Source organism: Aulonocara sp. 'chitande type north' Nkhata Bay, linkage group LG20 (assembly GCF_057382095.1).
Source record: "Aulonocara sp. 'chitande type north' Nkhata Bay isolate Kocher_YH1m ecotype deep benthic linkage group LG20, A_spYH_male_GT1.1, whole genome shotgun sequence".
NCBI classification, from domain to species: domain Eukaryota; kingdom Metazoa; phylum Chordata; class Actinopteri; order Cichliformes; family Cichlidae; genus Aulonocara; species Aulonocara sp. 'chitande type north' Nkhata Bay.
Window position 1 is genome coordinate 3,122,783 of NC_141363.1, and position 23,376 is coordinate 3,146,158.

Genomic DNA, 23,376 nt, shown 5'->3' on the forward strand with positions numbered 1-23,376 from the left:
CTCATAGGTGGTCCTATGATTGTTGGGTTTTTCTCTGTATCTATTATTGTGCGATCTACTGTACAATATAAAGCGCCTTCAGGCGATTGTTGTTGTGATTTGGCGCTATATAAATAAAATTGAATTGAAATTAAAAGATTACAAAACAAAAGGCAGAGGTGAAGCTAAACAATAACCTAACCTGGGGAAAATATTTTTTATTAAAAAAAAAAACAAACAAACCATGAAACCTGACATGGATACAAAGATACCTGGAACATGGAAACGTGGCACCAAAGACAACAGATGACCTGACACTGAACAAATGAGGACAGGACTTACAGTGGCTTGCAAAAGTATTCGGCCCCCTTTAACTTTCCCACATTTTGGCACATTACAGCCACAAACATGAATCAATTTTATTGGAATTCCACGTGAAAGACCAATACAAAGTGGTGTACACGTGAGAAGTGGAACAAAAATCATACATGATTCCAAACATTTTTTACAAATAAATAACTGAAAAGTGGGGTGTGCGCAATTATTCAGCCCCCTGAGTCAATACTTTGTAGAACCACCTTTTGCTGCAATTGGATTCCATTAAAATTGATTTGTGTCACGGCTGGGAAGGCGAGCCGTGTGGTGTGGAGGAAGGAGGACCCAAGATGCAAGCAGTGGATGAAAATGCTAGTGAAGTTTATTTACAAGGTGTAGTGGCAAACAAGCAGTGGGGCATGACAAATAACTGAAGACACCTAAACTGGGAAGAACTAAAATAACAGACCTGGGTGCATACGACAAAGGGATGCGCGGCAGCCGCCGAGCAGGACACCGAGTAACAGGCAGGAGAACACACAGGGCTTAAATACACACACCAGTAATCAGGGGATGAGAGACAGGAGGGCAACACGGCTGGGAGGAATCAGAGCTGACGGGACAGGGGAAACGTAAACTGAACACACTCACATCAGACAGAGACCTTCACAATAAAACAGGAAACTCAGACACGGGGAACCAAACAAGACACAGAACTAAACAGACAGATTCACAAACAGACGGGGTGACAGCATAGACAGAGACACAGACTCAGAGGCAGACCAAATATAACACATAGAACTCAAACAATAATAATCATCATCATCATCATCATAATAATAAACTAAAAGCGCTGGGTCACCGACCCAGGACCATGACAATTTGTGTTTGTGGCAGTAATGTGACAAAATGTGGAAAAGAGGGACGAATACTTTTGCAAGCCACTGCAAGTACACAGAGAGATAATGAGGGGATGAGGAACAGCTGGGACAAGGGGAAACAAAACTAGACTCACTGCATTTAGGACAAAGACTTTCCCAATAAAACAGACATCACAAGGGTAATCTAATAAACAAATGAACTTAGCAAACCTAAAGAACTTATAAATAAACATCGACATCTAAACAAACTAAAACTTAAAACGCTGGGTCAACAGACCCAGGAAAGTGACAGTAAAATCATTTATTATACACATTATACTTATTTTCTTAAATTGCTTATCTATTATCTGTATTTTAACTTGGGGGTCTAGGGGTGCTGCATGTTTATGATAACACACTGACAATATCAGGACAATTTTAGCCTTACTCTATCAGTGAACAGCATGCCCATGCTAACTTAAACTAGACCAGCAAGCTAACCCCATGTGTATTAAGTGTTACTTCAGAATAGGAACCAAACAAATTAACGGAACGAAATTAACTGTAACAGCAGTTTGCAAAACATTGTGACAGTTCTCAAGTGTTCCTACCTCAAATCCAGCACGTGTTGCTGTGTTTTTGTTGTTAAATGGACGAGGAGAGACCGTGGCTGGTGAGAGGATGCAGCATTTCGTCAGTGGAGCATAGAACGACGTCTCTGATTGGTCAAAAAGTGAGTAAAGATGCATCTGATTGTTCGAAAGCGTCAACCAAAGAGCTGCTGGTCACGGCAAGATACAAACTCGCCGGAGCTCTGCGTGAACGGCACATCCGGGACCTTCAGCACTCAGGAGAGATTTATCTTGAGGTATGTATTTACCTTTGATATCCATGCGTCGACGAAAGCTCCGCGAGGTAAAGTTGTATGTTTAACAAGCTAATTAAGGTTAGTTAAACGGAATTAAAACAATACACAACCGATTTGAACAAATTGAAAGTGGTGAATGATGATAAATGCTAAAAAATTACTTAAGATTTATCTTTAACAATAGATATTAGAAGTTAAATTTAACTGTTTTTAAATTCCCACCGGAGTTAAAGGGACCTGCGGCCTTGCATGTGCTCTGCATCTTCAACTGCAGAGACAGTCAGTCTAAGCTCAGTGTAGCTAACTGCAACACACTTTTTTTTTTCAACACAAGATATGCTTGGGGGGATTTAAATGATAATATTAATGTTTTCTTATTCAGCACAAATCAATAATATTATAGTTATTTGCTCACGGTCTGGGTCTCTGGCCCAGCGTTTCTGATGTTATTCTAAGGTTTTTGAGTTTCTTATGTTTAATGGCGGGTTAGTTGAGTTTGGCTTAACGTTATTAATATCGTTTTAAGGAGTTTATGTTAGGGCTGTATATTACCACGTTTGTATTTTCATGCCATGTTTCCTGTTTTATTTTGAAAGAGTCTGTTGCGTTCAGTTCATTAATCTCACTTCCCTGTTGTGTCAATAGAATCATTTGTGCAAGCTACTACCCTGCTGTCCCTCTGTCGTGTCTCAACCTCCAACAGGAAAGTAGAAGTCCTCATATGGTAGGACCAGTGATTGTAGTGTGTGTTACACTGTCCTCATATTGTTTTAAGCTGTGAAGGACAGGAGTGTGTTTCAGTTGCCTTCCTCATGTGGTAGGACCAACAACTCTAGTGTGTGTTACACTGTCCTCATATCGTTGGGTAGCAGAACCGTACAGTGTTAAGTTTCTATAGAATCTGGTATAAGGAAGTCAGATCCTTCTGTAATAATATTCACTGATACAAATATGATCTGTAGTTAATTAAATAGTCGGGATTTATACTAGAGAATGTTTCTGACGTTATATTGTTGTCTTTTGTTGCAGACACCAGGTGCCGAGGTCCTGTCTCAACCTCCTTCAGACCAATTGGTGAGTGACACACCCACTTCATTCTTCCAACAGGTTACACATTATTTTTTTGTATTTGGCATCAAGTATATGTGTCAGTTGGGCCTAGTGCATAAATGAAATGCACTTTAATTGTACTAAAACAATCAGTTTTAGTCGAAGTTAACCAAAACCAACATTAGCATTAGGATAAAGTAATTGTCTATACCATTTGTTAGTCCAAACTTTCCCTTAAAGCATCAGCTTGATCTTTATTCTGACAAAATTTGATATTTTTGTCGTTTTACACATGTTTTTGTCAAAATAAGCTCCCGCTGATCAGTTTACATGATTTAATTTCTGGGGAAATAGATGGCTGTACATCAGTGTTGGGTTTAGAGCTTTTATTGACAACAGCAGGAGAAGTTAGAGGTCAGGAATGTGAACTCTACATGTGTTCAGTCGTCATGTCCTCATATTGTTTTAAGCTGTGAAGGACAGGAGTGTGTTTCAGTTGCCTTCCTCATGTGGTAGGACCAACAACTCTAGTGTGTGTTACAATGTCCTCATATCGTTGGGTAGCAGAACCGTACAGTGTTAAGTTTCTATAGAATCTGGTATAAGGAAGTCAGATCCTTCTGTAATAATATTCACTGATACAAATATGATCTGTAGTTAATTAAATAGTCGGGATTTATACTAGAGAATGTTTCTGACGTTATATTGTTGTCTTTTGTTGCAGACACCAAGTGCCGAGGTCCTGCCTCAACCTCCTTCAGACCAATTGGTGAGTGACACACCCACTTCATTCTTCCAACAGGTGAAGATGGATGTTGCAGACAGGACATATCCTAACTTTTGCAGCCGTTACGATAATAACGCGCTGTTTGCACGATGAGCACAGCTTCCAAGCTCCCCTAAATTGACCGTGCGCTTCGTGTTGTGTGTGCGTGAGTCTGTGCATTTAGTGGCGTCTGTGCAGAAATGACTAGTAAGACAAGGCTGCAAACTATTCTCACAGACTTCAAGTGTGCACTTGAATCCAAAACGATCTCTCTCTCTCCCTCCGGCTCTGTTGAGATGCCACTGGGAGAGTAACGACTGCCCCTCCCCCCCTCTGCTCAGCAAACAGGTGGCTGTTTTTGCACCCCTCCCCCTCTGCTCTGCAAACACGTGGCTGCTTTTGCACCCCTCCCCCCTCTGCTCAACAAACACGTGGCTGCTTTTGCACCCCTCCCCTCTCTGCTGAGGGCAAAAACAAGGCTCATGTGCAAAGTGAAGCAAAATAACATTGACAGAGGTTCAGAGAAAGGAGGAAAAAAACGGAGCAGGCTCCCGTTGTTCACTTCAAGGAGGCGGCTCTACGGGCCGTTTTGTTTGTGACCGACACACACAGTATATATATATATATTCTCAATCACATTCACACCACTCTCTTATATCAGTTCCACTACATCAAGACTATTTTATGGTGGTCAGCTGTTTTATTGTCATGTATTTTGCATAGTAAGATAACCATGTCCTCCATTCAAAAGCACTGAAAATGTCTATGGTGGTGCTGTACCTAATATTGTGCTCATTTGATCCAAAACCTATTTTTCCTTTATTTTGAAGGCTGAGGCTTAGATCCATTAGGTATTCACGAGAAAGGCATTATCGCATGTCAGGATTACAGTATATCGAAAATATGTGATTATAATGGGAGTCAATGGGGCCCAAACGGATACAAGGGTAAAAGGAGGTAGTACATATGTGAATCTTCTTTACTATACACCACACCATAGAGGGGATCATTGAATTTCAAAAATAATCCTAAAACACACATCCTGGCCAAGTTTCATGCAACTAGTCTTTAAAATGACTGATATATTGAGAATCAAAAATCCAAAGTTACCCAAGCGGGTCCCTTTTTTCGCTAGGGTAAAACGAGGGTTAAATAGTCGGGATTTATACTAGAGAATGTTTCTGACGTTATATTGTTGTCTTTTGTTGCAGACACCAGGTGCCGAGGTCCTGCCTCAACCTCCTTCAGACCAGTGTGTGAGTGACACACCCACTTCATTCTTCCAACAGGTTACACATTATTTTTTTGTATTTGGCATCAAGTATATGTGTCAGTTGGGCCTAGTGCATAAATGAAATGCACTTTAATTGTACTAAAACAATCAGTTTTAGTCGAAGTTAACCAAAACCAACATTAGCATTAGGATAAAGTAATTGTCTATACCATTTGTTAGTCCAAACTTTCCCTTAAAGCATCAGCTTGATCTTTATTCTGACAAAATTTGATATTTTTGTCGTTTTACACATGTTTTTGTCAAAATAAGCTCCCGCTGATCAGTTTACATGATTTAATTTCTGGGGAAATAGATGGCTGTACATCAGTGTTGGGTTTAGAGCTTTTATTGACAACAGCAGGAGAAGTTAGAGGTCAGGAATGTGAACTCTACATGTGTTCAGTCGTCATGTCCTCATATTGTTTTAAGCTGTGAAGGACAGGAGTGTGTTTAAGTAGAAGTCCTCATATGGTAGGACCAGTGATTGTAGTGTGTGTGTTACACTGTCCTCATATTGTTTTAAGCTGTGAAGGACAGGAGTGTGTTTCAGTTGCCTTCCTCATGTGGTAGGACCAACAACTCTAGTGTGTGTTACACTGTCCTCATATCGTTGGGTAGCAGAACCGTACAGTGTTAAGTTTCTATAGAATCTGGTATAAGGAAGTCAGATCCTTCTGTAATAATATTCACTGATACAAATATGATCTGTAGTTAATTAAATAGTCGGGATTTATACTAGAGAATGTTTCTGACGTTATATTGTTGTCTTTTGTTGCAGACACCAGGTGCCGAGGTCCTGCCTCAACCTCCTTCAGACCAGTTGGTGAGTGACACACCCACTTCATTCTTCCAACAGGTTACACATTATTTTTTTGTATTTGGCATCAAGTATATGTGTCAGTTGGGCCTAGTGCATAAATGAAATGCACTTTAATTGTACTAAAACAATCAGTTTTAGTCGAAGTTAACCAAAACCAACATTAGCATTAGGATAAAGTAATTGTCTATACCATTTGTTAGTCCAAACTTTCCCTTAAAGCATCAGCTTGATCTTTATTCTGACAAAATTTGATATTTTTGTCGTTTTACACATGTTTTTGTCAAAATAAGCTCCCGCTGATCAGTTTACATGATTTAATTTCTGGGGAAATAGATGGCTGTACATCAGTGTTGGGTTTAGAGCTTTTATTGACAACAGCAGGAGAAGTTAGAAGTCAGGAATGTGAACTCTACATGTGTTCAGTCGTCATGTCCTCATATTGTTTTAAGCTGTGAAGGACAGGAGTGTGTTTAAGTAGAAGTCCTCATATGGTAGGACCAGTGATTGTAGTGTGTGTGTTACACTGTCCTCATATTGTTTTAAGCTGTGAAGGACAGGAGTGTGTTTAAGTAGAAGTCCTCATATGGTAGGACCAGTGATTGTAGTGTGTGTGTTACACTGTCCTCATATTGTTTTAAGCTGTGAAGGACAGGAGTGTGTTTCAGTTGCCTTCCTCATGTGGTAGGACCAACAACTCTAGTGTGTGTTACACTGTCCTCATATCGTTGGGTAGCAGAACCGTACAGTGTTAAGTTTCTATAGAATCTGGTATAAGGAAGTCAGATCCTTCTGTAATAATATTCACTGATACAAATATGATCTGTAGTTAATTAAATAGTCGGGATTTATACTAGAGAATGTTTCTGACGTTATATTGTTGTCTTTTGTTGCAGACACCAAGTGCCGAGGTCCTGCCTCAACCTCCTTCAGACCAATTGGTGAGTGACACACCCATTTCATTCTTCCAACAGGTTACACATTATTTTTTTGTATTTGGCATCAAGTATATGTGTCAGTTGGGCCTAGTGCATAAATGAAATGCACTTTAATTGTACTAAAACAATCAGTTTTAGTCGAAGTTAACCAAAACCAACATTAGCATTAGGATAAAGTAATTGTCTATACCATTTGTTAGTCCAAACTTTCCCTTAAAGCATCAGCTTGATCTTTATTCTGACAAAATTTGATATTTTTGTCGTTTTACACATGTTTTTGTCAAAATAAGCTCCCGCTGATCAGTTTACATGATTTAATTTCTGGGGAAATAGATGGCTGTACATCAGTGTTGGGTTTAGAGCTTTTATTGACAACAGCAGGAGAAGTTAGAGGTCAGGAATGTGAACTCTACATGTGTTCAGTCGTCATGTCCTCATATTGTTTTAAGCATTGAAGGACAGGAGTGTGTTTAAGTAGAAGTCCTCATATGGTAGGACCAGTGATTGTAGTGTGTGTGTTACACTGTCCTCATATTGTTTTAAGCTGTGAAGGATAGGAGTGTGTTTCAGTTGCCTTCCTCATGTGGTAGGACCAACAACTCTAGTGTGTGTTACACTGTCCTCATATCGTTGGGTAGCAGAACCGTACAGTGTTAAGTTTCTATAGAATCTGGTATAAGGAAGTCAGATCCTTCTGTAATAATATTCACTGATACAAATATGATCTGTAGTTAATTAAATAGTCGGGATTTATACTAGAGAATGTTTCTGACGTTATATTGTTGTCTTTTGTTGCAGACACCAGGTGCCGAGGTCCTGCCTCAACCTCCTTCAGACCAATTGGTGAGTGACACACCCACTTCATTCTTCCAACAGGTTACACATTATTTTTTTGTATTTGGCATCAAGTATATGTGTCAGTTGGGCCTAGTGCATAAATGAAATGCACTTTAATTGTACTAAAACAATCAGTTTTAGTCGAAGTTAACCAAAACCAACATTAGCATTAGGATAAAGTAATTGTCTATACCATTTGTTAGTCCAAACTTTCCCTTAAAGCATCAGCTTGATCTTTATTCTGACAAAATTTGATATTTTTGTCGTTTTACACATGTTTTTGTCAAAATAAGCTCCCGCTGATCAGTTTACATGATTTAATTTCTGGGGAAATAGATGGCTGTACATCAGTGTTGGGTTTAGAGCTTTTATTGACAACAGCAGGAGAAGTTAGAAGTCAGGAATGTGAACTCTACATGTGTTCAGTCGTCATGTCCTCATATTGTTTTAAGCTGTGAAGGACAGGAGTGTGTTTAAGTAGAAGTCCTCATATGGTAGGACCAGTGATTGTAGTGTGTGTGTTACACTGTCCTCATATTGTTTTAAGCTGTGAAGGACAGGAGTGTGTTTCAGTTGCCTTCCTCATGTGGTAGGACCAACAACTCTAGTGTGTGTTACACTGTCCTCATATCGTTGGGTAGCAGAACCGTACAGTGTTAAGTTTCTATAGAATCTGGTATAAGGAAGTCAGATCCTTCTGTAATAATATTCACTGATACAAATATGATCTGTAGTTAATTAAATAGTCGGGATTTATACTAGAGAATGTTTCTGACGTTATATTGTTGTCTTTTGTTGCAGACACCAAGTGCCGAGGTCCTGCCTCAACCTCCTTCAGACCAATTGGTGAGTGACACACCCACTTCATTCTTCCAACAGGTTACACATTATTTTTTTGTATTTGGCATCAAGTATATGTGTCAGTTGGGCCTAGTGCATAAATGAAATGCACTTTAATTGTACTAAAACAATCAGTTTTAGTCGAAGTTAACCAAAACCAACATTAGCATTAGGATAAAGTAATTGTCTATACCATTTGTTAGTCCAAACTTTCCCTTAAAGCATCAGCTTGATCTTTATTCTGACAAAATTTGATATTTTTGTCGTTTTACACATGTTTTTGTCAAAATAAGCTCCCGCTGATCAGTTTACATGATTTAATTTCTGGGGAAATAGATGGCTGTACATCAGTGTTGGGTTTAGAGCTTTTATTGACAACAGCAGGAGAAGTTAGAAGTCAGGAATGTGAACTCTACATGTGTTCAGTCGTCATGTCCTCATATTGTTTTAAGCTGTGAAGGACAGGAGTGTGTTTAAGTAGAAGTCCTCATATGGTAGGACCAGTGATTGTAGTGTGTGTGTGTTACACTGTCCTCATATTGTTTTAAGCTGTGAAGGACAGGAGTGTGTTTCAGTTGCCTTCCTCATGTGGTAGGACCAACAACTCTAGTGTGTGTTACAATGTCCTCATATCGTTGGGTAGCAGAACCGTACAGTGTTAAGTTTCTATAGAATCTGGTATAAGGAAGTCAGATCCTTCTGTAATAATATTCACTGATACAAATATGATCTGTAGTTAATTAAATAGTCGGGATTTATACTAGAGAATGTTTCTGACGTTATATTGTTGTCTTTTGTTGCAGACACCAAGTGCCGAGGTCCTGTCTCAACCTCCTTCAGACCAATTGGTGAGTGACACACCCACTTCATTCTTCCAACAGGTTACACATTATTTTTTTGTATTTGGCATCAAGTATATGTGTCAGTTGGGCCTAGTGCATAAATGAAATGCACTTTAATTGTACTAAAACAATCAGTTTTAGTCGAAGTTAACCAAAACCAACATTAGCATTAGGATAAAGTAATTGTCTATACCATTTGTTAGTCCAAACTTTCCCTTAAAGCATCAGCTTGATCTTTATTCTGACAAAATTTGATATTTTTGTCGTTTTACACATGTTTTTGTCAAAATAAGCTCCTGCTGATCAGTTTACATGATTTAATTTCTGGGGAAATAGATGGCTGTACATCAGTGTTGGGTTTAGAGCTTTTATTGACAACAGCAGGAGAAGTTAGAAGTCAGGAATGTGAACTCTACATGTGTTCAGTCGTCATGTCCTCATATTGTTTTAAGCTGTGAAGGACAGGAGTGTGTTTAAGTAGAAGTCCTCATATGGTAGGACCAGTGATTGTAGTGTGTGTGTTACACTGTCCTCATATTGTTTTAAGCTGTGAAGGACAGGAGTGTGTTTCAGTTGCCTTCCTCATGTGGTAGGACCAACAACTCTAGTGTGTGTTACACTGTCCTCATATCGTTGGGTAGCAGAACCGTACAGTGTTAAGTTTCTATAGAATCTGGTATAAGGAAGTCAGATCCTTCTGTAATAATATTCACTGATACAAATATGATCTGTAGTTAATTAAATAGTCGGGATTTATACTAGAGAATGTTTCTGACGTTATATTGTTGTCTTTTGTTGCAGACACCAAGTGCCGAGGTCCTGTCTCAACCTCCTTCAGACCAATTGGTGAGTGACACACCCACTTCATTCTTCCAACAGGTTACACATTATTTTTTTGTATTTGGCATCAAGTATATGTGTCAGTTGGGCCTAGTGCATAAATTAAGTGCCCTTTGATTATATTAAAATAATCAGTTTGATTGAAAGTTTCCCATATTCAACATTAGCATTACTTGTTTGTGAACATCTTAGGAGAAAGAAATTGGCATATCATTTGTTAGTCCTAACTTTCCCTTTAAAGCATCAGCTTGATCTTTATTCCTACTAAATTTGATATTTCTGTGTTACATTGTCCTCAGATTGTTTTAAGCTGTGAAGGACATGAATTTGTTTTTTTGTTTTTAGCCTTTCTCAATTGGTAGAACCAACAACTCTAGTTTGTGTTACATTGAAACTGAACAGCAGGGATGTTTGTCATGAAGATAATAACACTCTATCCGATTTCAAACAATCACACTGTGATGAGTATTATTAGTAGATTATGTTCACATGTAAAATATTCATATCAAATGGTAAATATCCTATATTTATATAGCGCTTTACTAGTCCCTAAGGACCCCAAAGCGCTTTACACATCCAGTCATCCACCCATTCACACAGACATTCACACACTGGTGATGGCAGCTACATTGTAGCCACAGCCACCCTGGGGCGCACTGACAGAGGCGAGGCTGCCGGACACTGGCGCCACCGGGCCCTCTGACCACCACCAGTAGGCAACAGGTGAAGTGTCTTTCCCAAGGACACAACGACCGAGACTGTCGGAGCTGGGGCTCGAACCGGCAACCTTCTGATTACAACTCTTGAGCCACGATCGCCCCTTAGCCCCTTAATGTAGAATTACACACTGCCCAACGCTGACTTTGCCTACAATGCAGAGAAAAAAGCAAACAGACCTATTGCATGCATTGATTCTCATATTTCACTGTTACTTTTCAAAGGCTCAAGGACCAAGTATTCCGGGGGTTCCAAGCCACACGCTTTACTCAGCTGCCCTGGACAACATGAAGGGCACCTCTGCCTCAATCACCCTGGACAACAAAAACATTAGCAACACTTCACCAAGAAGGGGTAAAGGCACCCAAATACAAAATGTTTTAGGTTAATATACTTGTGATCAAAGAACAAGTTTGTTTTCAGACATGACACTATTCAGAGCTTTTATCATAAATCATTTCATCTTATTTGATTCCCAGCAGAACACAGCACTTCAAATGGTTCATTCCAAGCATCCTTAAAGGAGCAATAAGCAATATCTTTTCACTGCTAGGTGTGCTGTTTTGCACTGCCTGTGAACCAAACCAAAGTCTATGGCTGGAGATCAACACAGAGAGAGGGATTGTGACTTCATGCTGTACTCCAGATGTAATTACACCTCTAGTTCTTCACATAGTCATTTTTAATTCCTTCAACCTAAGTATGATGAATTGTGCTTATTGCTCCTTTAAAGTGCTCCAGTAGAAAGCAAGGTTTAAGAACATTTTGTATTCACATTATAAACTAGAATATTTTCTATCTTTTCTTGCATTCACATTAAGATATTTTCTTTTGTTTCCATTTATGACAGCTGGGACGGTGAGAAGCAAGTGGACAAATGATGAAGTGAAGGTTGCTGAGCGGCATGTTTCACTTCATAAAAAGCTGCAAAGTACCAGGTAAAAAGGAATGTGACTGCTGCCTCCAAGCAGAGCCGGCAGCTCTGAAAGGCAGAGACTGGGTTGTCATAAGGTACTACAGCCACAACAGGATCATAGCATTAAAAGAAAGATGCAAGAAAAAAAGAAACAAGCAAGAGAGATACTTTGTTACTTCCACAGTTATGTCAGTATTGCAGTTTTCTGTATTGCATTGTTCTTACTCATAAATCTGTGGTTTATGCTGGGTGCTTTTTGCAATTAAATGATAAAAAAGGCAGATAATGTTCCACGTTTTTATTCACATGAACATTCACTACAAAATGAATTAATGCATTACAATATCAAGACTTAAAAAGTAGACTGACCACATTTGACCCATGTCTTTTTTTTTTTTTAAAAGTCTTTACACAGCTCAGATTTACTGTTTTATTAACACATAAATGTCTGATATTTCTGTCAGAAGTTACCCAACTGATGAGCATTACTATTGTGCATCCATGTCTATTATATTGTAATCTCAAAAGGAGCCAAGCTAAAAATGCAGAACCTACCGTTACCTGGTCCTTATAAGTCATGTATACTTGAAAATTATGTGTTTCCATGGGCTTCACAATTCACCTAAACATGAAATATCTGTGTGTGACCTTATGGTACTCATAAGTCACATAAACCTGACAGTGTCCTCACAAGTAGCATTAAATTCAGGTTTGACCAAAATTTAGCCCTAGCCAAAATCTCAACAGATGGGTGTGTTCCTGGAAGCATGGGTCAAATTTTTTGAGATCCCCATGCCTCTAGGACCTTCGGAAAGGCACGTTCCCATTTGTCACATTTTTGTCATACGTACTGATATATCACGAAAACACGTATGTGTGTGTGTGTGTGTGTGTGTTTGTATGTGTGCATAAGGGCCACAGAATTGGAACGATATAATATTTGCAAAATGTCGTATCACTATAGTTTGTCCTGTTAACTTCAGCTTTTGGGGGGAAAGTAAGGGGAAGCTGCAATTTACATGTCAAAATAATTTTGGGAAGATCACTTTGCCACTTTGGACTCGATTTATTTCATTTAAAGTTGCGCATTAAAGTGGCTGCCAGTATGAATTTGTGAATTCGCTCATTGTGTACACCTTGGAGTGTTTGAGTGCAGGCCAACATAATTTTCTTAGCAACACGCGTGAGAGTGTGTGAGAGCGAGAGAGCCTTGAGATCCAAATTGAAAGACGGCATTTAAGCACCTTTGTTTTGTTTTTGTGCTCCAGCCTTGTGTTTGTGTGCCAAAGGTGGGACCTGAGGTTGGCTCAGCTGAGTCAGCCATTCGGCATTCCTAGTTGGGTGGAACTTCGGCCCTTGTCCTTGAGCAACAAATCAGATTGAAGGGAAGAGGACAGGAGAGAGCTTTGAATAAAAACACCAGCAGCATGTATCAATGACTACACAAGCAATAAATCACTACAGGGCGGGGTGGTACCTCTCCATCTTAACCATCTCTCTCTCTGTATCACAAACACGCCTGAACACAGGAGTGTGTGTTTGTGTCTCTTTCTCCAGCGCTCACTTTCTCTGGTTGTGTTTTGAAACAATATTAACAAAGCTGGACGGTATGCAGTGATGCTTACATTCATGCTCTTATGCATGTTATTATATCAAATGTGTGCATGTGGTTGTGCATTTTGTGTGTTTCTTTGTCAGTGACTGTTTTTTAGAGTGTTGGATATTAATATAAATCTTGGGCCCCACGATATGTTTTGCCTCCTTGCCCTGAGAGCATTTGCGACTTCAGGTGATTAAGCTCCTTTGAATTTCTACAATTTCTTCTACACTGTCGAAGGAAGTGCGTCTCCATCTCTGCAGGCAGATGTTCTGCCGATTCATAATAACATTTTCTAGGAAACTATAACATTTGGCTATTTCAGCGCTTAGTTTTTTCTCTTTGGGAATTCAAATATGTCTCTAGCACATTGTGTTGTTTGCTATGATTTATGTTTTGACGGCAGTATTGTTGTGAGACCGGACAGAGCAAATGTGAGAGTGGGCGGTTCGTCTGAGCCTCAGCTGACATGTGGGGACTCTTGACATGGCTCAACTGTTGGGTTGGGAAGGAAATGGAGCTGAGGGTGTCTGGGAAGCTGGATTTAGAGCTATAATTAACAGCTGAATATTCTCTTTTATAATATCAGCAGGTATCTGTTCTGGACTGCTTACTTGTAATATTATATAAAGGAATTCTGCACGTAAAGACTGATGGTTGTGTCTGCCAGTGACTCACAGTGATTGAGTGGACACCATACTTCAGTGCAATGCTATGGATGACAAAACAGGTCCCTTCCCCTCTCTCTCTCTCTCTCTCTCTCCCTCGCGCTCCCTCTCTCTTGCACCACTCCTGGTTGCAGGCTCCACCCTCAGTCCTGGCGGACAAGCTGGTTGACCTAGGAGGAGGAGGAGATAGCTGTGGAGGGAAGAGGGGGGAGGTAGGAACGGACGGAGATCAAATTCATTTCTGCTAGTGAAGGCACAGCAGATTGCAAAAGCATAACCTGACGCAAATGGACCCAGGGCACGCATGGCTATCAAATGGATTACTTTAATAAAATGAACTACAAATGAACTACAACACCTCAAGGAGAGTACACTCAGCAGGCAAAGGACTAACAAAGAGCTCCCTAAAGAACTTTTTGTTAACACTGACCAACACCTGACTCTGATGAAGAGTGATTTTTATTCCTGTGCTGCCTTATTCATTCAGGATTCAGCTGAGGCTAAAAGGAGAGACATGGATTGAGAAGAATTAATTTGGGTAAAATTAAGCGACATATAAAAGAAATGCACCACTGAAGTAGAACAAGTAAGTACCTTATTGAGTCCATAATGACTGCTGGATTTGATGGCTAAACATATACTTATTATGTTAAATGTACAATTATTTTAATTATTTAAATCATTATTCAACATTGTCTGAAAAACTTTCCAGCAGGGCCTTAAATTTAATCTCATTGTATTCCTCCAATTTGTTTACAACCCAATCGAGGTCATGCCTTTGTGTGGCTACAGTATCTCATTTATGCTCAAAACTCAAGTATGCCATCAAAGCCCAGTGTGCAGAATTTTAATAAACAGGCTGAGCTTTATCAGTTTCTTTTATATTTGTATTTAGAATCATGTTTCCTCATTAATAATAATACAATAATCTAATAATATTACTTTCATGTTTGTAGACAGTGAAAATATATTTTATTATATTTATTTTACATATTTTATTTAACAAGAAAAGGAACAAAACACACATCTTATATTTTGGAAACAGTACAACTGTTTGAAAAAGTGCTCTGGTGACTGTAAATCAAAGTAGTAAATTATTGGGTTGATTAAACAAAATTGTTCCAAATGATGGAACGCCGCAATTAAATTAGGCTAATTTTCTAAATAACAGAAATAAAAAATGTGAATAAATCATTCTAACCTAATTGTTTCCCAGAGCTACTTTCAGGATGTCATTTCTCTTAACATAAAGCATGTATGTTATTGTGCTTGATTAGATGTAAGTCATTGCAGAGCTTAATTGAAAATGGATGTGGTCCTGTTTTTCCACAGATTACAGAAGCTCAGGGGAACTGTCACGATGTTAATGTTATCTGTTGTTGCCTGTAACGTAAATGAGCTGTAACAGTGATGGCTTTTAATGCTCTGTCCCACAGTCGCAAAGACAAGAGCAAAGCCAACAGAAAAGGACACGCGTGAGAATGCTTACCATGCACTGACAACAAGGTAAGAGACGTGCCCTGCACATGTTTTTTTTTTAAAGGAAACTCAAAGGGCTTTAGACAAACAAAAGATTTGTTTTCCCAGGCTGTGAGTGGACGGCATGCATGCGTCTGTATATTCAAGTGTCATTGATTTATTGTCTGACACAACTTATTATCACAATGGTAAATTTCCTCCTAACAGTGAAGAAATAATCAAAAATTGTGTTTAAGTTAAATCAAAAACAGATCCCATACTTAAAAATGAACAACAACAACAAAAGCCAAACTTTCTTGTCTGTCAGTTAAATCAAATAATGCTTTTTGGCAGACGTGTTTTTTGTGGAAGCTCTTTGTCTCAACCAAAGTCATTGAAAAAGGTTTTTTCCACCATAAATCGCAAAGTTTTCTTCTTTTTTCTCCCTCACACAAACTATTATGGAGGAATAATAACTTCCTTGATTGCAGCCTCCATCAGGAAAAAATCATCATCACGGTTATTTTAACAGTCAATTTACTTTGGTCTCTAACAGGGAATCATTTACTTGCGTTCATTTCATCATGTGCTGCAGCTCTGACCAAATCAACTCCAGGCCTGTTTTAGCTGATGTGGTAACACTGCACCCCACTTTCCAATCTTTGGGGGGAATACTCTGAATATTTTATCAGCTATATGTGATGTGAAAAAAGGTCCCATTTTGAATGGTTCACTTGTTGGTGGTGTGCTAGTTAATGATACATAACAAGAAAAACAGCCAGTGGTCTAATGAACGGGGTTTATCAGTAACGATAAGAGGACTTGGACCTTCTGCACGAGTTCTGTCTACTGACCTGACCTGACCTGATCTGATCTGATACAATATGACTGTAATCTAAGCAATGACTGAATCGCTGTGTATAATGAGGTGTGGCCCTGCATAATTATCATTTATTTGGCTGTTTGGGGTTGAAGACAGTAAAAGAATAATTTGTATTATTGCTCATATGAGCTGCAGCTGGAGAGCGAACCTGAGTGACATGTACTCAAATAGAGAACCGTGAATGTGATTTTTAATGAGTACAGCAGGTTCCTCCACAAACTGAAATGCATAAATATACACAAACTATCTAGCTGTCATTGACCTGACTCATTCAGGAGGTGAATCAATGCCGCAGCGAGGGTGCAAGCGGGGATCTAATTTACAGATTTGTGGGGCTTAAAGAGAAAAACGTGGCCGTGGCTGCCTTATCATGCAGATGAAATGCCACGCAGCCCGGTCTGTGACCCCACATGATTCATTTGTGTCGTGCATGAATCACATTGAGGAAAAACAGCGGAAAACCAAAGGTAAATATATAACACGCTGTCATCTAATGCTTGCTTTATTAGTTTCAGTTGACTTGAATTCAGATTGGGCCAGACCTTTTTAATCCTGTTTCCTGCTGCCAAAGTCAATTAATGGGGACAGTGATTAAAATGAAGCAAAAACAAAAAAACATGTCACAGCCAGTTTCCTCTGCAGGAGAAGCGGCTTCCTCTTTTGTCTGTGATCACAGGTGGTGGAATGGTTAGGAGGGAATCAGAATCAGAGAAATGGAGTGGGTGGATGAAAGTGTAGCGAAAATAACAGGTAACGGATGGAAAAAGTAGAAGAGAAGGAAGACTGAGTAGAAGGAGAAATTAGCCACAGATCGTCTGGGCGGCTGGTAATGAGAACAAAGAGGTCCTCATTAATCAGACTCGGTCAACTTGGTCAAAGGAAACTAATCCAGGGGCTGACAAGACAGGCAGAGAGGTGATGGCTTTTTCATTATGTTTGGATTAAACCACCAAGTGCACAAGCACCTCCTTCAGAGTGTCTAATGGGTGAAGTCTTGCCTTAAAGGATAATAGCACCCTTTTTTTCAACTTCCTTTAAAAGCATTTTGTCACACACTGTAATACTGACATCAAAACATGGTTTTATACGACATTCGTTCCTTAACACACCTCAGAATGGTTTAAAAATACTTTGTCTCAAACATCTGGTATTTGGATCTTGGCATATGTTGAACATATCGTAGTTTGTGAAAGGGAATGACCAAAACACGTGTGAACAATTGGAAATGATGACACGGATGTTGAAAGATGTGAGTGGATGCTATCTATAATGGTTTTTGTGCACTTTAACTACATGTTCCTTTCTTCCCTGAGGCTCTGTGAGCATGAACCCCGTGGCTATGACAGCAGTACAGCACGGAGAGGTTATGAAAATGGATGGTTGCATTCTGCTTTGCCTCTGGAGAGCAAAGCAAGGGAGGGATAGACTCCATCATCAATCAGAGAGAAAGCATACTTTACTAGAAGTACTGTCTACAGTCTATCAAGCACACAAAGAATAATTTGTACTTGTGTTAAGTCAGTCAGACAGATGGAAATAATGGGGTCTGCTTGGAATATATTAAACTGCACCCAGCAATGTTCTGCAGACATTATTTACCTTCATCGTGCAGCTTCAGTTTGAGAAATTTCATGATATGACAGAGAGCACTCCTGGCACAGGTTTCAGGCTATGCATGGGTCTCCTGTAGATGAGCTTGAGCAATCGGAAGACAGTTCACTGAGATTTCTTGGATACACATGCAATGCAAATGAGCATTCAGCATATTTTCTTATCCGGGAGTTTAGGTAAACAAGGGATTCAGATTTTCTCAGAACAATGTCATAAATTTGAAGATAAAAATCTGCTATGAAGAAAGAAATGCAGCACGTACTCATCAGTGGTCATCTACAGACAGATGGACCTTAACAGCTGCTCCTGCTTAGCAGTTTTCAATGCTTTTATTTGACTTTCTTGAGTACCTGGAGTAAAGCTTTAGTTAAGCTTTACTCCAGGTATTGTAACAACTCCATTGCACCTTATCTGCACCGAGGCATACTTGAAAACAGACTGAACATCAAAAACGAATCACATGGAAATATATATATAATGAAATTAGGTTGGGGGTGCAGCCGCACAAAGAACCTTCTCATGAATTATACTGTAATTACAGAGAGGGGCACAAGGCTCCTCAGAACCAACAAAAAGAAGCCCAGAGAAAAAGGGCCCTGTTGTCTACACCCTTAATTAACAAAGATGAAAAAAACAACTGTTATTGCTACGTCTGATCCTCTCCTCTACCGACCTTCCCACTAATACAACCCTTTAAATATAGAGGAATGTTAATAAAAAAAAAAAGAAAATGATTGATTTAGTTTGGACATTTATGGCAGTCTTGTGTTTGCCTCGTGTGGCGGCAGGGATTCACTCAAATCATGAGAGCAGTTTTCTGTTTTCTGAGGAATGATCCCACTGAGATACTCTTCTTTTCACCCACAGCTGTACATTTGTGCTGGGAAGAGAAGTCAACCAGGCCAGGCCTGTCATGCATTCATCTGATTACATTCCTCTGGCAAAGCCAGCATGTAAAGCTTGACAGTATGTTCAGCCGTCCTTACACACCCAGGAGTGCGTCCACTGTTACTAACTGGTCATTAGGTGGTAGCGTAATAGTGAGAACAACCTTGTTATGTATAGTCACATTCAATTGCTCAATATTCTCACGTTTTCCTTCTGATCAGGCAGAAATGGAAGCTCTCTTATCACCCATTCAGTGGCACATTTAGATATACGACCACTCCACAGCATATTAGTCAAAATATTACATCAACACGGTGTCAATCATCACTCACAGCGAAATAATTAAAAGTGCACATCTCTCCTTGGAGCTATGTTTTGCCACTCCTCTAGTCTCATCCAATCACCCTCCCTCAAAAATCAATTCTTTTACCTTTTCTGGGCAGTTTTTTTCTCCTTTCTCCTCACCGCCTGTATCGCTACTCTCCACCACCGCCCACCCCCCCTTCTCAGACGCTACTCTACATGCAGTTTATTTGACCAAGGCTGCCCTCTACATCCCATGACTCTGTTTCTTAAATTGTCATCTAATTCCTATCAACTTTCTGTTCTTTTCAGCCATTTATTTATAAGCAAAGAAAAATAAACGTAAAATTAATTTAGATTGGGAGAGAGAGAGAAGAGAAAAGAACGCCTGGATGCATGAGAGAAAATCTGGAGAGAGGGGAACAAAAACAGGGGGAAACAGGAATGTACAAGGGTAAGCATGGGATGAGAATGATTATGAGAGGGGACGTGAAGGAATAAGGGTGGTGGGATAGGAGGCAAAGCTGTCAAATCAACCTTGAGAAAGAATTAGAAAGAAAATAAACCAAACTGGACTTGCGTCAGATCGAATGGGAAGCTTTGGGAGAGGGACAAACAGACAGGAGAATTATTAAAATCTGAGACATAATTACACTTGCATGATTGGCAGAGTGTCTGGCTCTCATTACTTTGAGTTGAATGTGATGAGGTTACCCAACAGGAGCTATTTGTGGTACATGATGTGAAACTGTTACTGATGATCCAACAACAAAGAGTTCCTGTGATTTATATCTGCATCAGCTTATGTGAGAAGTCTGTGTGTGCTTTGCTTTGGATTCTCAGCAATACTGTAAGGAACAGTGCATTTTTAGGCAACTGCAGGAAATGCAATAAGATGCACAGATGTAATAATTCAGTGCAATTTCATTGTCTGTTGATAATAATCTGGACTTGGCCAAAATCCACTAGTGGACAGTCATACAGCCCTGCAGCAGATTGACTCCTGCAGACTGTGTTTGTGCAGAGCATCATTTATACAAACTATAAACAATAGATTTTATTGGCTTTCCCAAATTAACACTTTGTTTGTCTTCCAGGAATGGAAAGCATCAGTTTGGAAACGGACTGGGATAGGTTAGGCCTCTCCGCTCTGGGCCCCACAGGAAGAAACAACTTCTCTTCCTCGTTTATTTCTGAACTGAACTCATTCAACACGTCTCACAGTGGGGGATCCTTCTTTGGCATCTTTGCCGAGAATGGCTCCAATAGCACACCTCGCACCCTTCCCCAGCCCAGGGTGAGGGATATCGGCTTGGCCCGGGCTGAGATTGCAGTGCTTGCGGTGGTGCTGGCTCTTACCACCTTGGGGAACAGCTTTGTGTTGTGGGTGCTTCTGAGGCGGAGGAAGCACAACGCGCCGATGCACATATTCATGGTCAACCTGTGTGTGGCTGACCTGGTGGTGGCTTTCTTTCAGGTCAGTACAGGGGTTTCTTTGAGGCATTATAGCAACATGAATATACATAGATCACAGCAGTGGATGAAACAAACATTTACAAAATGGTCTCAGTTTGTTAAACGCCTGTTTTGTTTTGTTTTTGCCATAAGTAAAACATGTTTATTTCTTTTTGAGTCTTTATTCAAGTCTAAATATTTCATCTTTAACAATTTTTGTCACACTGAAAACTTGCTCATCTTAATATTGATTTTTATCTTCCATGGGAATTTCTTTTTCACTTAACTGTGTTAAACTATGTAATTGTGAGTTATATACTGTCTGGATCTGTTACAGCTGTATACACTGTTCCACAAAAATACCTATAATATAAATACTGTGCATTTCTTTTTTATTTTGCCTCCAGACCTTCAAACTTTCCTGTAATTTTTAAAGTGGTCATGAGCAATAGTTATGCAGCATTTCTTTGGCCGTTGGAGGCTTTTTCAGTTATTTCAGTCCAGTCCTTGTACCTGACCTTTTTAAAAGGAATGTGGTAATTAAAATTAAAAAAAAAGAAAAAAAAAGACTATTTATAAGCAAATATTAGAAAAAACAGCAGAAAATAAGTTCAGATCTTTACTATGCAAATTTTATATTTTTAACCCTTTACAGTCTTGCTCTCAAAAGTAGCGTTCCACTGAGACCATGCTGTTGAAGGCCTCTGATGGAGGAATTGTTCTGTAATCATTTTTGCCTGATTTCAGTGAAGCCTTTGATACCATTGACCATAAAAATCCTGCTTTATAGGCTTCATGTTTTGGCTGGTGAATTTGGCTGTGCTTTAGACTTATTTACTTCTTACTTTTCTGATAGGAACTTCTCTGTTAGAACAAACAAGTTCACCTCTAACATTTCCTCCCTAACCTGTGGGGTTAAAAAGGGATTTTGGGTCCATTTTTTTTCCTGCATGCTTCCTCTACCTGCCATTATTCAATTTTTTAATTACATTTTTTTTTTTTATCATTTCTATGCTGATGACATTCAGCTTGATAGGTTGTCCACCCGAGTCCACAGCTTAACTCAGAAAGAATACTGACTGGCTCTCTAGTAATTACCTTGTTTTAAATGCTAACAAGACTGAGACCATAATTATAGCTCCTGCTGAATTACATTTTAAAATCAGTCAGGTTCTTGCCTCCTTCTGCCCAACTGCTCTCGCATGTGAAATCTTTGTCTCGCTCCATTTCACAGGCTGCTTGTCTGTGAAAAGTGTTTAATAAATGAACTTAAAATAAAACGTAAAAAAAAATTTAGGTCTGGAAGATAAAGATGAAACAGTAGGCCTAAAAAAATAAAAACAGTCAATAGCAGATGAACAACATCTCAAAGTTGTGTCCTTAAGAAATAAGAAAAAACAAAACAGCAAAGACGACACGTGCATCTGAGCCTTCAAATGAGCCTTTTACTGTTTGTTAAAAAGATCTCGGTGGAAAGCTGGCTGTGAAGAAGCCATTTTTAAGAAAGGCTTTTTAAGCTTCCACAGGGAGTATCTGGAATTGAACCAGAGACCTCTTGAGCTGCAATCAAATGCTCTACCACTAAGCTATACCCCCCACAATGATAAAGGCATCTGGCCCTTCAGTTGATTCATATACTATACTGCCAAAGCCTAATCAGAGATGGTCTCAGTGGAAGTTATTCTTAAGGAAGGGAAACAGAAAGAAAAGGATGGTGTGTGCCAAACTACACAAGAACTGAACCGAAAATCAGTGGCAACAGGACGAATGAAGGACAAATCCATATTTTAAAATTTTAGTTCAAAATGTCAATATGTACTGTTGGAGGAGGTCAGGAGAGAAGCACAACAGCGAGTGTCTGCAGCCATCTGAACAACATGTCGGAGCTTTTGTGGAGATCTTGTCATAATTGATGGAATTATGAACACAGAAAAGTACCATCAGATTTTTTTCAATACCGCCATGGAAGCACACTGTCAGTGCATACGTAGGTAGAAAAACAGCCAATGAGAAACTATCCTGGAGCCTGGAGAACTATTCCTGTAGACTACTTAAAGAATTTACAAGAAAGTTTCACTAAGAGACCTCAGTCTGTGTTGAAGAATAAAGTTGGTCATACCAAATATTGACTTTCAAACTTGTAATAACTGTACAAACTGTCTGCCTTATAGTGTACTTTAATGTCTGTTTTCAGATGCTTTAAAAAACCCACTGCAGTGAGTGAGGGCTCTGTCAGGGCTTTTCACAGTAATGAAATGCATCTGTATTTCTTTCTGAAGTCTCTGCTGCTTTCCTACCCAGTTGGCTTCTCGGTGACTCAGCTGCACAAATTTCTTAAAATGGCAGTCAAATATATATATGTATATAAAAGATCAGCTTTTCCCAGTCCAGCTGTGCAATGCAATTATAAACATCATTCAAACAGGATAAATGATTTTTTTGTTTTAGAACTACTTTCGTATGTAGATGACCATATCTTTGGTGTTTTTTGAGGTAAAAACAAACAAATGAAAAAACAGGCTTGCCCAGTGCCCTTGTCATGGATAGTAAAGAACATGTCATTAAGTGCCATGGTGTGGCTTACTGATGTGCTCAAGCAGTTTTCAGATAACAGTCTCGGACAAAGTGCTAAATTGGGTTTGGGCTGCACAGGCA

At 39.4% G+C, this 23,376-nt stretch overlaps 2 protein-coding genes and 1 non-coding gene across 3 annotated transcripts in view; 2 read left to right on the plus strand and 1 right to left on the minus strand.

Annotated features, from left to right (window-relative positions):
• Positions 1–12,737, plus strand: LOC147304838 (uncharacterized). The gene is made up of 15 exons (XM_086276107.1): positions 1–2,022; positions 2,668–2,746; positions 3,052–3,096; positions 3,797–3,841; positions 5,050–5,094; positions 5,890–5,934; positions 6,825–6,869; positions 7,254–7,259; positions 7,665–7,709; positions 8,505–8,549; positions 9,347–9,391; positions 10,187–10,231; positions 11,167–11,296; positions 11,496–11,590; positions 11,793–12,737. The coding sequence occupies exons 1-15, from the start codon at positions 1,898–1,900 to the stop codon at positions 11,802–11,804; spliced, it is 852 nt and encodes a 283-aa protein (XP_086132233.1). The 5' UTR covers positions 1–1,897; the 3' UTR covers positions 11,805–12,737.
• Positions 12,735–23,376, plus strand: part of avpr2aa (arginine vasopressin receptor 2a, duplicate a) — a 17,882-nt gene continuing 7,240 nt past the window's right edge. Inside the window, exons 1-4 of the mRNA XM_086276106.1 lie at positions 12,735–14,335; positions 14,611–14,709; positions 15,560–15,629; positions 20,364–20,743. Of these exons, the coding sequence (XP_086132232.1) occupies positions 20,366–20,743 (378 nt within the window). The 5' untranslated portion in view covers positions 12,735–14,335; positions 14,611–14,709; positions 15,560–15,629; positions 20,364–20,365. The remainder of the gene's footprint in view (positions 14,336–14,610; positions 14,710–15,559; positions 15,630–20,363; positions 20,744–23,376) is intronic.
• Positions 22,246–22,317, minus strand: trnac-gca (transfer RNA cysteine (anticodon GCA)). The gene has a single exon. It is a non-coding gene; the product is annotated as a tRNA-Cys (tRNA).

Bases quoted from the DNA above. Each gene is read 5' to 3' on its own strand.
- LOC147304838 (XM_086276107.1), top strand. From the start codon at position 1,898: ATGCATCTGATTGTTCGAAAGCGTCAACCAAAGAGCTGCTGGTCACGG. The intron at 3,097-3,796 runs GTGAGTGACACA...CTTTTGTTGCAG, and splicing joins AACCTCCTTCAGACCAATTG to ACACCAAGTGCCGAGGTCCT. The intron at 7,710-8,504 runs GTGAGTGACACA...CTTTTGTTGCAG, and splicing joins AACCTCCTTCAGACCAATTG to ACACCAAGTGCCGAGGTCCT.